This window comes from Sinocyclocheilus rhinocerous, unplaced genomic scaffold (assembly GCF_001515625.1).
Source record: "Sinocyclocheilus rhinocerous isolate Xijiao unplaced genomic scaffold, SAMN03320098_v1.1 scaffold671, whole genome shotgun sequence".
Classification (NCBI taxonomy): Eukaryota; Metazoa; Chordata; class Actinopteri; order Cypriniformes; family Cyprinidae; genus Sinocyclocheilus; species Sinocyclocheilus rhinocerous.
The window spans coordinates 936,876-952,313 of NW_015625021.1; the positions used below are offsets into that span (position 1 = coordinate 936,876).

Below are 15,438 nucleotides of genomic sequence, written 5' to 3' on the forward strand. Positions count from 1 at the left end.
AACAAAAGAGCAATAATATGCAAGTGCTATAACAAGTCTCAGTTAGCCTAACGCAGTATATATATATATATATATAATACATAAATATTATATCAAATTTCAATGTATGATTTAAAAATACATACTATAATAAAACAACTAACATAACAATTGCAAATTTCAATATGTAAGTGTATTATATGTATTAAATTATATATATAAATATATGAGTGTATGTGTGTATACATAAATAAGTTAATTTATACATTTACATAATTACATTACATAATATTTTAATGCATATTACAAATGTGCTTTTATTAATATACTTTATAATAAAATATTATAATAAATATTAATAAATTTCCAAAATAATAATACAGGCCATTTAAAAACAGTTTTTGGGGGGGGAGACCACTAGCTGATCCGATTAACGGACTAGTCAATTATTAAACAAGTAGTCAACAATCCCTGAGCCATCCCTAACAGAGAGGGGTTAGAGTAAAGAAATAAGGTTCAGTCATTAATGCGTCTAGCCACAGGGTGGATTTAGAGACACTGTCTGCCAGCAGCTGAGACTCAAGGTGTGTGGTCCCTCATCCCTGCCAATGTTTATGGAGCTCTCTGCCATTTCCTTGTGCTCGCATTAAACGTAAGCTTTATTCAGCGAGCACTTCCACGTTAAACAAGGAGAGCCGTAAAAATCTTTTAAAGCCCCAAAAACGACACAGATGCCCACAGCACACACCTTGTTTCCACGCGAGTTGGTTTAACAGGTCCTGCCAGCAACGGAGGCCGCGGGGAAGCGTTCGGCGCAAGAGCCATCTGCTTCACGGATGCCTTCCGTTAAACGATTTTTATAGCCGGTGATCCATGCACAGTCAAACATCGCATTCATATGGTGGTAGGAAATCCCCTCCGTCAACAAGACCATCAATATCCCTCTTCATGAATATAATAAACACCAGACGTGCCGAGCATCAGATTACTAACTACACGACCGCTTGGCTCTGAACCCAGGATGGCAGTTCAATACCGGTACGCTATGGAGCCTTTTAACTAAATGAAGAGAATGCAGGTGAACTGTCAAGTTGGTGCACTTGGCTGGCATACACCTAGATGTCAATGTAATAAAAGCTGTCTGGATTTGGTGACACTCAAGACTAATGCTGTAGAAACGGAGCAGATGGAGGCGGATGAGACCCGCGAGACCCCTACGGTGCCTGCGCTCATCTCTCGTCTCAAGACAGTCTGCTGTTCATGCAGCATCACCAAAATCCAATCAAAAATCAATAACTGCCCAGGGCACAGTGAATCACAGACAAAATGTAATTGAGGCCTTTGGGCAATGAAAAAATCAAAACCTTTTTTTTGTAAGCTATCATTAAAATCTGATGAACAATGTGGGAATCACTGCCATCACATTTAAGAATACTGTGTGTTAAAGCAGTGCAAATTTAGATTTATTGATATAATATTGTAGTTTTTGTTAATATTTTGAATTAGATTTCATTTTTATATTTGGTCTTAATTTTTGTAAAAATTTTAGTCATTTTGTTTCATGTTTTTAATCATTTTTTAAAATGTTTACATAGTTTATATAATTTTTTAGTCTATATACATTTTTCTTTATTATTTTAGTACTTTAAAGGGATCCTATTATGCTCTTTTACAAAGTCTTGATTTTGTTTTGGGGGTGTACTAGAACAGGCTCTCATACTAGGTTGTTCGAAAAACATTTTTCACATATTTTACATTATTACAACACCTCTCTCCCCAGTCTGGAATGTACAGCTCGAATAGTTCCTGTATCAAATGAAAGCCCGCCTTCTGAAATACGAAATGTGCTATGATTGGTTAGCTGGGCCAGTGTGTGCTGCGATTGGTTAGCTGGGCCAGTGTGTGCTGCGATTGGTTAGCTGGGCCAGTGTGTGTTGCCATTGGTTAGCTGGGCCAGTGTGTGTTGCGATTGGTTACAACCAGGTCTTGTCCCATTTGTCGATATTTGTGATATCATAAATCCCGGAAAATATGCGTTGTAGTCCAAATGAGTCGTTCGTTGTAGTTTTTGAAAAGTGATTTCTGTTAAATAAAATATCTCCTTTTGAAGTGGACCTTGAGCTTTGTAACTTTGCAGATCTTTTTTATGCTCAAACAGCAACATTACTGACTAACTAAAGTTGAAAAAGTGAAAAAGCATAATAGTACCCCCTTTAAGGTAAACTAACTGACATTTTTTTTTGTACATTTTTCTTATTTCATTTTAAGCTATAATAACACTGGGTTAAATACAATTTGAGTATCACCCGACAATCACAGAAAATAATGTTATAAAAACTGAACTAAGTAAAACAACATTACATAGACATTTATGTGCATTTACACATATTTCTGTTCATTTTTACAAACTAAGTTTTCTGTAAATTATTTTCTGTGATTTCATTTGGAATATTCTGAAAAAACAAAAGGCTTTGCCTACATGGCAAAAAAAGCACAGAGCATCGTGACGTGTGGTGAGATAATACGTGTAAATACGCAATGTGCATTTGCTAAATAACCGAGAAAATAATCACAAATAAAGGAAATGATACAACCACGGAACAAAAACCAGCATAAAAGCCCAGATCTGATTCCCGTCATACAACATTTGGCCACTAACAGTCAAACTAACAGCCCACATGTCATTTCCTCTGAACAAGCACAGGCAAATGTTGTTTTGGTCAAGTGAATCAGTGGAATCAGCAGCTGTAAGCCTCAGCTCTCAGAGATTTTATCACATTATGTGCATGTTTTTATAAGTGATAGAACTTGTAATCATGAGTTACCTTAAAGAATATCTCACCAGGTTGAGCGAAGCATTGATAGAAGCTTTTTCCGAGATTAAACCACAAAAAATATTAAATAATATTTAAACAGGACTTACTCTGAACGCTGCCGAGCTTCCATGCCATCTGGTAAGAAGAGCTTGATGGTCGACACTATACAGCCATGAGTGACTAAAACAACAAGAGAAACATAAATTAAGGATGTATGACAACAGTGGTTACACAAAATAGCATTATTTTCATAACAAGAAGAATTTAAACAAAGCTACAGGTTATCCTAAGCATAAACAGGTCATAAAAATTTACTAATATGAGGCTGTCTAAGATGCCTTGATCATCAAAAATATCCAGAGACTGATAAGAATTCCTGACGTTCTGATGAGACGCAACCAACTTGTGCCACAACAACGCAAAGACTTAAATGCACAACACTCAAATGTGACAGGAACCAAGTTTCCAAAGAAACTGGAACCTAATTTCAATACCTCACCAGTTAAAATACAGGTCATGTTCATGTTCATGTGTACTTTCGTTTTGTTATGAAGTAATGTTTGCTTTCATTCGTTCTAAAGGGTAAGTTACTTTGCATTTGTATCTGATTGTGAAAGCATCCCATTGCATGTATTTGAGTTATGACACATCCAGAGCAGCAACCGGCCAGCGCTCTTGGGTTTCAAAAGCCATCTCTGCATTACAGCATCAAGTGCAGTATGTAACGGCTGCATTTGTGTAAAAGTGATTCTAGACCCATAACACAAAAAATGTAAACATGCAAGTGTCCTATATTACAATAACAAAAAAAAACAGGGTCCCAAATTAACACTCATCAGCACCAAAAATATTAACAAATGGTTTATGACATTATGTAAGTGACATTATTTTATAAATATACATATATAAAAATCACTTTATATATTTTTATTTATAAACAATTATTATATATTTAAGATTTTATACATTTATATATTTAAGATTTATTAAATATAATATTTAAATTATTTTTTAAAATAATTAAATTTATTTATAAAATAGTATATTTATATTAAATATTCAATATATTGTGTATTTTTAATAATTATAAAGTAGTTAAAATACAATATTTAATATTATGTATGAATAAAATATATTGTAGTACATATCATACATAACATATTAAATATAAATATATATTGATTTTTAAAAAATAAAAAGTATAATATAAATTATACATTTATATTATTTAATTATAAAAAAAAAAATCAAAATCAATACATATTTATATTTAATTATAACAAATAATATGTACATATTATATATAAAAATGATAAAAAAATAAAAATTATGCAGAGTTTTATATCCAGAAAGGAACATTTATATTTACACATCCACACCTGCATTACAGACAAACGCAAAGATGGATCATGTTTCATTCTTGCGGCTAACACTGACTGGCTTTCCTCACCTTTCCGGGTGTTCTCTGTCACATCCACCCCAAACTGAATGATGTCACCGGAGAGCACCTCACAGGGAGGGCTCTCCTCCGACCCCCGGCTCAGACGCTGGCTGTTGATGAAGGTGCCATTGCTGCTTTTGGTGTCCTGGAGATAGAACTGTGAAGAGAGAGGAGACGGAAAGATTACCGATGCGTCAAATACAGCACTACACTGAAGAGTGCAGAACAAATGTCACAGCTGAAAGACAGCGATTGTTAAAAGGAGGAAGTACTCAAGATAAACTTGCATTGACCAAGAGGAGAAACAATCAGACTACATTTAATGCAGTTTATAGAGGTCAACAGTTTCATTGTTACAATACAGGTTATAACACATTCTTAATGCAGAAGAGAAACATAAAACCTATAATTTGACTAGACCGGTAACTAGACACCTCAGTTTTGTTATCGTTTACTATAACTATTAAAAATAGTTTCAAACAGGCAGTAGTGAAACATAAAAAACCTATAATTTAACTAGACTGGTAAAATTGACTAATTTCAGTTTTTGTTCTTGTTTAAAAAAAATAGTATCAAAAAGATTTTTTATTAAATTTAATTAAAATGAAGCCAATATAAAAATAAAATACAAATATTAGATGGAAAAACTCAAAAAACGTTGCTTCAAAAATGTTGCCTTCACTATACAGAAATATAAAAAAAATAAAATAAAAAGACAAAAGCACAAAAGTAAAACTAAAATGAACACTGAAAACAAAAATAAAAGATAATGCAAAATATTAACAAGTACTATAAAATTAGAACTGTTGCTTTTAACTGAAATAAGTTTAAGTACAGAAATTGCAGATACTAAAAAGAAAAAAAAAGTATGCATAAATAAATTTTAATAAGCAAAGAAAAAGGACAGAAGCACATAATAAAATTACTAAAATTAAAATGAAGGCTGAAAATGTAAACAATTGCTCATTGAAAATATTACTAAAAATACATAAAATTAGAACTGTTGTCTTTAACTGAAAAGTTCAAGTGCTAAAATTACTAAAACTTAAATTAAAATAAAAACTACAATAAAAAAAAAAAGAAAAATATTCATAAATAAATACTATAATAGTAAATAAATAAGGCTAAAATAAAACCAGCACCCATCTGACATATGTATTGGCTTCCTATTGTGATCAAACATCACTAATTAAACGTTATCTGACCGAAAGGCAATCAAAAGCAACCTCTACTCATACAAGTTACTGCTGAAAATAACCAATACTGTCCTTAAGTGTTGACCAGGCAAGCTCTCAACTCATTTACTCGCCATGTTCAACATCCCTGATCGGTTTGAGCTACACACCTAATAACAAACAGCCATCAAGGGCGCCAGAGAACTGGCTTTGGAGCTGTCATGAATTGTAATTGTTTCATGTACGCTGTTGAACTCCCTTCATTCAGAATGAATGCTGCTGAATTTACTCTCGGCTGGATGAATAGACTCACTGTCAAACACGACTACAGTATGAGTGACATTCATTATTTCCGCCCAACGCCAGCATCCCACAACGCGTCACATGTGGGCTTCGCTGCTAACAGGTTCACCAGGTTAAGCCACAGGATGCAACCCTCTACATTGCGAGTAAATCACTCGCATATGCGACTAAATCTTCACTCTGGGCGACTAAATGATGTCTAATATTAGCCAATGGCTAATAAATTCTCAGATTTTACTCGCCAGTGTGTGAGTTGGAGGCTGAGTATATGATTAGCACAGATATATTTTCACTCACAGAACACTCTGACTGAGCGCTTAAGAGTTTCACTCTCCGTCAAGCGATCTGTGATATTTTTCAGTTCATTTGAATGGATGCGCAGCGCACCTGTGTTTGTGTATTTGGCGTAACGTAAAATCTAGTGTGAAGGCGCACGACTCGCCATCGGATTCTCTCACACGCGCAAAGAACGAGAGCGAGCGAGAGTTTTACATAACATGCAGAATTGATGCGCTACATGTAAACGATATACTTTGTTGTATTTTCCTGTAAAAATAACGGAGTTCCTTTGGAATTCTTAGCTTTTAAGAACTGCCGGGTTTTCCTGTAGTAGGCGGAACTAATGCGCAAACAACAATCTCATTGGCTGGTGCTCACCTATTCTGTTTGACTGACTGATATTAAGAAAGTACTTTCAGATATTTAAAAAGCTGTACCATTTTACAAACATTATATATATATATATAGTATAGTATTTCAGTATGGCGAGTAAACAAAAAAAAATTTACTAGCCAATGGCGATTCAATTGCCAAGGTGTCCGTAGAGGGTTGGGATGAATGCTGTCTTCTTCAATGCAATGAAATCAAGGTTATGACTTGATAAGGCCCACAAACCTGACATTTTAATTTACATTATGCAACTGATTGGCCATATGATCAAGCAGGAGTTAAGCGCTATCACATCCTCCATCATAGCAGGAGTGAAATGTGATATCTGTGTTTGTTTTACGTGTATTTTGGCATGGAGACTGCATGTCATTGGTGATGCATCTGTTCATAAGCAACCAGCTCATTTGGAGAAAACGCAGATTAGCTCATGTGCATAAAGAATAAGGCTGGTTTAATTCAGAAATACATCTTTATCAAAGCCAAGCAACAGAAACGTAATGCATGCAGAAGCAGAACTGCCTCTGGTTCACGGTTTGATGTCACATATAGCTGGATGCTACATACGGTCCTTCTACTTTTCTAAGTGACTTTAAAAAAACACAGAACTAGTAAGTGTACAAGCAAACGAGAAAGAATGGAGAAGCACAAATGACATAGCATATTCCCTCCTATTTCCTCTTGCTAACGGTTGTGCTGACTGCATTCTGAGGTTATTGTGGTCGCAGATTTTTTTTTTTTTTTTACATTTGTTCAATTTTCTAAAAGCCCATAATGTTAATGTCACTTATGCATAAGCAGGAACTGAGTAAAAATGAGATTAATTAAACTTGATAGGCAGCACTACATGACAGCAACATATAAGAATATAAAAAATATGAACAATTATACTTCAATTAGATATTAACAAACAATATCTACTGATATGTTAAGAATTATTTAATAAACATTAAAATACAGGCACAATTAAAAAATACATATGAATTAGATATGCACTACTGCAGGGATTCCCAAACATTTTGGATAGCGAAACCCCTTTGACATTAAACCCTGACATTGAAGTCAATTAATATTTCAATAATTTAACAACACTTTCACATGTTCAGGCTTCTCTGATGTTGGTTAACAGTCACATGCAGGAAAACAAATAAAGTATGTAATTTTACAGTAATTTTAATTGCCTTTTTTAAATATTTAAAAATAGTTTTTTAAAAATGTATTATTTTGAAAATGTAATTTATTTATTTACATATTAGTGCTGCATTATGTAGTCAGAAAATTATACTTTATCATATATCATGGTTTCAACTGCAATATAATAAACATTCAGGCAAAAAGGCCACAATATTATCATCATTAATAATAATAATATTACTAATAATAATACAATTATTTTATTACAAATATTTTTACTCTATAAAAATATAAAATAATTCAAAAATAATTGTACTTTAATAAGAAATTAGTATTTTATCATTTTATTTTATACCAGTTTAAAACAATACTGTCAGACGAACTTCAATCTACTTTACAACTGTTCTCTCATTTTTTTCACTCAGCCTTACTTGGTAGTGTAAAATACTCAATGTGTGATTCCTAAACTATAATTATAAAGTCAAATGGTAGCAGTTTAGGGAGGAACTTCTGCTCGCCTTCATTTATCAACAGCTGGCGTGTTAAATATTGATTAAATATGCTGGGACACGGCACTAATTCACTTGCTTGTGTCACAGTGACCATCAAGTGGCTACTACACAGGGGGTGAGTGCAATACAGAGAGAGAATGAATGAGCGAGAAAGAGAGCGGGCTGATTTTTCTGTCAGGGATTCGCCCCCACATCCCATCGTCAAAGAGCACATTAGCATTCCTGAAGAGACACGATGCTGCCACCAGCCTTCTGCCTCTAACACAAATCTGATTTGAACTTATTCAGCAGCACATCTCAAACAGATGCCAGTATTCCTGAGATCAGTGTGAAGGTCAGCATTCATCCTATAAGAAATCTCTTTATATTCTACCTAACTGAGTCCATGTGCAGACTGGAACTATTTTGAGTGCAGGTCTTATATAAGCTGTACAGAAAGGCAGTATTACCCTGTGCAAACAAGAGCAGAGAAGATTTGTGCAATTAACACTTCCAACACTGATAATTAAAAGGAATCATGGAAAGGAAGGAGGTGGAACATCAACTTCAGTTCTGCTGGTAGAATGGTTTAAGCAAGACATTTCTACTCTAGTTGGATGGTTATGCCTGTTTAGAGAGTTAGAGTTGTCAAATACAAGACATCTGATATGAATGCTCCTTTATTAAAATTAAATAAGAATGCAATATTAACAAATTCAATTAAAATGTCTTAATGTTTTCAAAAAGTAGCCTTCAACTTTCTCAAAATAAACAATAAGTTTTTACTAAAGTCAATGGGTTTGATATTCTATCAATGTCTGCAAAGAAGTCTTGAATCTCCAAACACTGCAATCATAAGCTATGTTCATATCATCCAAATCCTATTTTCCACATATCCCATTCAAACATATGGTTTCATATTGTCTAAACAGCAAAAAACAAATAAACATACAATAAAAAAACAGTCTGGTTGTTAATGTCTGTATTTTTTCGTAAACTAAAAAAGAAATCATAAAAAAGTCATTACTTCAAAATAAACATTAACTGCAAATAAAATATTAAAAGAGAACAAACTTTTTTTTTTATTTCTGCTAGTTGCAAAGGCATTTTAATGTAGTTTAACTTCAAATACCAAAAACTAAAACAACATAAAAACGAATAAAAACTATATAGACAGAAAAACAAACAAATAAATAGGGATGGCTCGACCACTTTTTCAGAACCGATACCGATACCAAAAATTCTGAGTATCTGCCGATACTTGGGGTGCTCCGATTGATTGGCTACCGATCACTATTGGCCGATAATCACGTTGGGATGATTGATCGGCGGTCTCTAAAAAGGCCAATCTCAAAAAAACTATCTCAAGCTGATGACGCTGCCGTGAGAGGTTTGGCACGACATGCAGCGTCACCCTCAGTCTCTGTCCGGCGTGGGTGAAATCATTATAATGCTAAAGGTGAGGTACTCACCTTCATATTTCTTCATTAGATAACTTATAAAGCAATCGACCCAGACCCGGCTGACCATTTAAAATATAGCCCTGAACCCGTACGGATAGCGGGTCGGGTCCCGGGTCTTGGGTCCTCCGTGTAGACCTCTATTTCACAGTCAACATATATGGCTTTTTGGCTAGGTTTAAAGGAAAAGAGCACTTTTAGATAAACAAGGCAATAATAGATGGCAGGTAGGAAATCAAAGTTCGGTTTCGGCAGATACTGCTTTCTGTGATCGGCGATCGGCCTCAAAAATCATGATCAGAGCACCCCTAGCTGATACCGATATCGATTTGATACCAGCGCAGTTTTTTTAAATGAGTGTAGAATTACTATACCTCAATGTGTAGGTCGATCATCACTCTTTTGTATGTTACACACAATCTACTAAATATAGACAGCTTCATTATAAAGAAAAAATAACAAACAAAAAAATATCAAAATCTATGACAAAAATACTATTATAAACTAGGTTAATGGATAATTCAGTAGCAAAAGTTACTCTAGAAAAATCATGTGCACAATAATTTTATAAAATCCTAAACTTTTAGTGGAAAAAAAAAACATTATTTAGTGGGTAACAAATAAAAGTGACTAAGTGTAGGGCTAAATCTGGTAGGCCTACACATTGCTCTTTGTATTGTTGTAAAATACATTCATGAAAAACAAGTAATATATTTATATATAAATATATACTATAGTAGTCAACATTTGAAGCGGATCAAAACCTTTCATCAAAGTTGTCCGAAAACCAAAACAATACCCGTTCTTTTCTTAGGACAACTTTGATTAACTTTTTTGATCCACTTCAAATGTTGACTACTGTATAAATTAAAAGACATTTCTTTTAAATGTATAGCAGAGTAATGAGGCAGCAACATATGATAGATAAGACGAACAAGAAAGGCTATTAATAATCTTTCAGTGCGCAAAAGTATTCTGATACTAAAGGCTACAAATACAGAGCGGCTCAAAGCACTTATGCGCATCCCGTGCGCAGAATGACGCGCTTGAAGCAACACAGAGTCACAGCGCGCAGCATAGAGAAGTTCAAAGCACAAAGTGAAGAGATATTGATGCGTAGTGTATTGAATATGTGCGTTCGTTTATTGAGCCTTTTCTTTTAACAGTTTTAAATTTCTGTTACTGTGCTCGTGACGAACAATTCATAGTGCTCTCTACTTCAGTCTTGTGATCTAACCAGATATCTGGTAGAAATTTACACGATTTAGAAACAGCACGAAACTCCAGCAAGATAAATTCCTTTTATGCAAAACCATTTATCTTTATTTACAGATCAAGTATAACATTAGGAACATTTAATCATCTTGGAGAGAGTTTCATCGTCTTGACTGTCATAACTGAACGTGACACATAGTTTGAATGCTAAATGGAAGATGACAGACAGCCGCTGCGGAGAGAAGAGTTTTATGTGAACTTCACTTAAATATTTGTACCTCACATTAAACTATGGAAAAGCTTCAGAACACTTGAAATATAGTGCACGAAAACTTTATGGTGCTTTATAATGTTTTTGTTGCTTTCGTGGGGCTTAATTAGTGCTGGGCGGTATACCCGTTCATACCGAATACCGGTGTTTATTTTTGTTATGATATGAATTTTTAAAATACCGCAATACCGGTGTATGTCGCTTAAACAACGTTCGGAACGTGGAACTGTTTGAAAGGGGTTCCTTTTCACTGGTGCACTGTGGTGAGGGAACAGCTGTATGTGTTACTAAGCGTGAAAGTTCCGAAACTGAAGCTGTAGAACTAATAGAACGTGATGACAAATGATACCCATACTGTGCTGCACATTATTGGCAATATTGAGCTGAAGCTTGACTTTGCAAATTTAAAATCGCAAACCAAATCGCAATCGCAATATGTCAAAAAAATCGCAATTTGATATTTTCCCCCAAATCGCACAGCCCTAATACCGATACTGAATATCAGATCGGCGCACCCCTACAAATAAAAACAATTAAGGAGAAAACAGGAAATATAAAAACTAAAATGAAAACTAAAATAACTGGTGCAACCTCATTTTCATTACAAGGAGATTCGGTGAAATCCATTACTTCACTTTTCTGGTCAAAACAGTACAAAAGCTCACATCATACTGTCTGTGTTAGTCTCCCTTAATCATATCAGCCAAAAGCCTCAAGATTTATTCCATGAGAACAGCTCTGAAAGCCAACGCTGAGATCTTGAAGGAATGCAGAGTTTAAGCTTCAAAAGCAAGTCTAAACCTAAATCACTCCTACCTGAAAAGAGCTCCATCCTGGGATGGAAAACAAACGGCCTGGCTGAGGAAATTAACATCGATCGGCGCAGGTTGTGTAAAGCAGATCAGCTATAGCAAAGACACTAACCCGTTAAGCTTGGTTACTAATCAGCAGGTCAGGCAATAAAGCACCCTTAACCTCAATCCTCAAGAACCAGGCAAATCAATACGAACCTGGAAAGCTTAAATCTCATTCATGCTGGAAATGTGATGCATGTCAACACACATGTAAACAAACTCCTTGCAAGTAAAATTTTAGCAAACCTGAATTAATTACTGCAGCAAAAACACTCAAACAGATAAAGTGCCAGTTTTCTCTGAACGCTCGATCAGACCCAGTGGAGATTTAAAATTCACTACCGGCTACAGAATGACTCAAGCCTAAGTGGGGTTTAAGATTTCAAAAGGCAGTTAGTTCTCTCCCTGGAAAACCTGAAGTCATCTTACAAAAGAACCCCTTACGCTTGGCCTGTGAAGACACCATCTATCGTAGAGCAGTTTCATGGACAGAAGGTTCACTGTAGTACAATACATCAGTACAGTCTAACACAGTTTTTTAGTCTTTGAAGAAAAAAGACAATATATGGACAATTTAAAATAACAAGGACAGGTGATATGTATTCATTTTAGGCCATTTTACTCTAAAATCATAAACTAAAATAAAACTAATTTGCAAAATGAACTAAAAATGGTCAAGCAGCAAACTTTAACCAACTATTCAAACATTTACTAAGTTGAGTGTTAAATTACAATAAATAAAAGACAGCAATGGCATATTCACAATTACACATTATTACTAGTATGTGCATTATTCAGTTTAAATGTAAAATGCTTAAGTTAGATTTAATACATAACTGATCAATTTAATGCTTTTCTATAACATTAGTGCAATAATATATTGCAGCGCTGTTTATTGTCAGCAATTTAAATTAAAATATTCAATTATTTTATTAATTCCAATTTTTCATCATTTTGTTGATAAAGAACAGGATTACACTACATACCTCAAATAATACTACATAAATACCTTTTAACAATGAATACATAAATAACTGATCAATTTAATGCTTTTCTAATATATTGCAGTGCTGTTTGTTGTCAACAACCGATTTAACTCAACTGTCAACAACTGAATGCTGTTAATAAACTAAAAAAAAAAAAAAAATTAACACTACATAGTTCAAAGAACTCAAAGCCTCCAATATATTAAGTCAATATACACTCATACTGCAAAAACATCCATCAAAAAACACCCTATTTTTATTCAGCAGCCAGTAATCAATATTAACTTCACTTCTGAAGTTCTGGCCAATGTTTGTGTTTCCTAAAGCTTGGAGCCTGGAGTTCTCAAATACTATGAATCATCTAAGAACTTAATAAAAACCAAGGCTAAAAAGTTTATCCATTAAAGTCTTCCATCATTAGCTTTTCAAAACACCAGAGCTAAGGCACAGACCTGGAGAGATGCCCATTCATTGAACTACTAGTAGAGAATTATAGGAAATAAAAGAAAGCACACTTATATCTGTCGCATTTCAGTGTCTGAATGGATTGTTATAATATTAACATTTAATCATTTAGCAGACATTTATCCAAAGCGAACATCATAAGCAAGCGGTCAAAAGAATCAGCATCTAAGTACAATGTGCCAAATCAAAAGTATTAGGGCTGTGACGGTCGCCATGACAATCGTGTCACTGCTGCCACCGGCAATAGTGCACGTGACGTCACACACTCTATAACAAGTAGGGATGCACCGAATGTTCGGCAACCGAAACATAACGAAAAGACCGAATAAATTGTACCGAACAATGATATGATGCGATCAAATAGCAACCAGAGAAGAGTGAGAGGCGCGCACTCTTTATAATGCAGCACACATGTCAGCAGTGGAAGCATTTAAAACTGTCCGAGAAAGACGCAAAAATCATTACAAGCACCGACACCGAGATACTGTTTAGGACTGCAGCGCATGTCTTTGATGAGAAGAGGAAGGGCTGATTGTTGCTGGTTACTGTATGATGATTGAAATCGCGAAATGGCCTTAAACAATTAGTAAATAAACTGCAGAACGTCATGTTTTCTAATACACGCGCGCATTGCATGTATTCTGACAGCGCTGCACGAATTCTCTGCGCTATCTGCTTGTTAACCAGGGTTCAAAGTCCAAAGCGCAACGAAAATCTGCGCTGAAACAGTGTTACTTGTCAGTTGCTCAGTCACATTTTTATGAATTTTTACAAGGCATGTGATAATGCGATACGTGCGACGTATTCGTAATGAGACTCATTTATAAATCTGCTGTCAACAAAAAAAGCATTGAGGTCTTCCTGCGCGTTTCCGCCCAAATTAAAAGTTGACAAAAAGTAAGAACTCTATCAACATTCATAAATGTTAGTATTGTAATTTTACTGTTGTTCTGTAAAATAAAATAAAAAGTAAGACAATAATAATGATAATAATCATTACAACAGCTCTGTTAAAACATTTATTATAACATTTACACATAGTGTTTGGGATCTGTAATATTTTCTAATGTTTTAAAAGAAGTCTCTTCTCAGCAAGGCTGCTTTTAACTGTACAGTAGAAAATACATGCCTGATTCAAAGAAGGGGGTCTGATGGCCAAAAAATATTATTTTACTAACTTATTAATTTTAAGTAAAATTGTGCTTTGTTGGTATGTCTGCTAGAATGTTAAAAATGTTCAGTTTTAAATATTTTTTAAATTGTTGTTTTGTAATTGATTTTTTTCTTTGAAAAGCAAGACAAAACAGTAAAAAGCAAATGTTGATTATTTAATTTATGCAATGGTGAAAAAGAATTGGCAAAATACATGGGTAAAAAAACTTGAAAAACTGTGTTCGGTATTCGGCCTTCGGCCCAGTGTTTCATTTTGTTCGGTTTCGGTTTCGGCCAAGAATTTTCATTTCGGTGCATCCCTAATAACAAGCATAATACAAAGTTTTGTATACAAGTGTAATAACAGTAATAGTTGCAAATTGTTTTATTTAGACTTTAAGTCTATGGTAATTCAAAAATTACCTAAAATGCCATACACAGCATTTCCTTTAGATTGGCAGGTTTGAGCGCAGGAAAATGCATTCAGCAAATTAATTTTGTGTTGGGCGATGGACCTTGTTGGGAAACCAAATACTACATCGCCGATCTGGAGCCATGTCCATTCATGTCACCCATCCGCGTTTGTACAAGTGTCTTTAAGTTCCCGTGATTGCAAACGTATTGTACGTATGGTAATTTGTCGTGTCGCGCCGCTTTTAACTTATTTATTTTAGTGTTTTGCAGGCTGCGTGTTCACTGACGGAAGTGCTAAAATAAACACGCACGTTTGTTAAAGGGGTCATATGATGCGATTTCAAGTTTTCCTTTCTCTTTGGAGTGTTACAAGCTGATTGTGCATAGATAAGATCCCTGAAGTTGCAAAGACTAAAGTCTCAAAACCAAAGAGATATTCTTTATCAAAGATAAGACTCTGCCACGCCCCCCTAAAACGGCTCGTTCTAACACGCCCCCACATATCTACCTCACTATATGGAAATATTTGCATAATGCGCCCAAATGTGCAAGCAAAGAAAGAAGGCGTGGTTTCAGTAACAGCAGTTAGTGTTGAAGCAGCCATGTCAGGGAGAAG

The 15,438-nt window shown here is 34.7% G+C and overlaps 1 protein-coding gene across 6 annotated transcripts in view; it reads right to left on the reverse strand.

Moving 5' to 3' along the window:
• slmapa (sarcolemma associated protein a) overlaps positions 1 to 15,438 on the reverse strand; it is a 76,108-nt gene that overhangs the window by 45,615 nt on the left and 15,055 nt on the right. For 5 of the 6 annotated variants that reach the window (XM_016561988.1, XM_016561969.1, XM_016561954.1 and 2 more), the window contains exons 2-3: positions 4,246 to 4,393; positions 2,903 to 2,975 (exon numbers count right to left, since the gene is read on the reverse strand). In XM_016561988.1, coding sequence (XP_016417474.1) covers positions 2,903 to 2,975; positions 4,246 to 4,393 — 221 coding nt within the window. Of the gene's footprint in view, positions 1 to 2,902; positions 2,976 to 3,110; positions 3,198 to 4,245; positions 4,394 to 15,438 lie in introns of those variants that run through there. The other variant, XM_016561997.1, reaches the window with a different exon arrangement.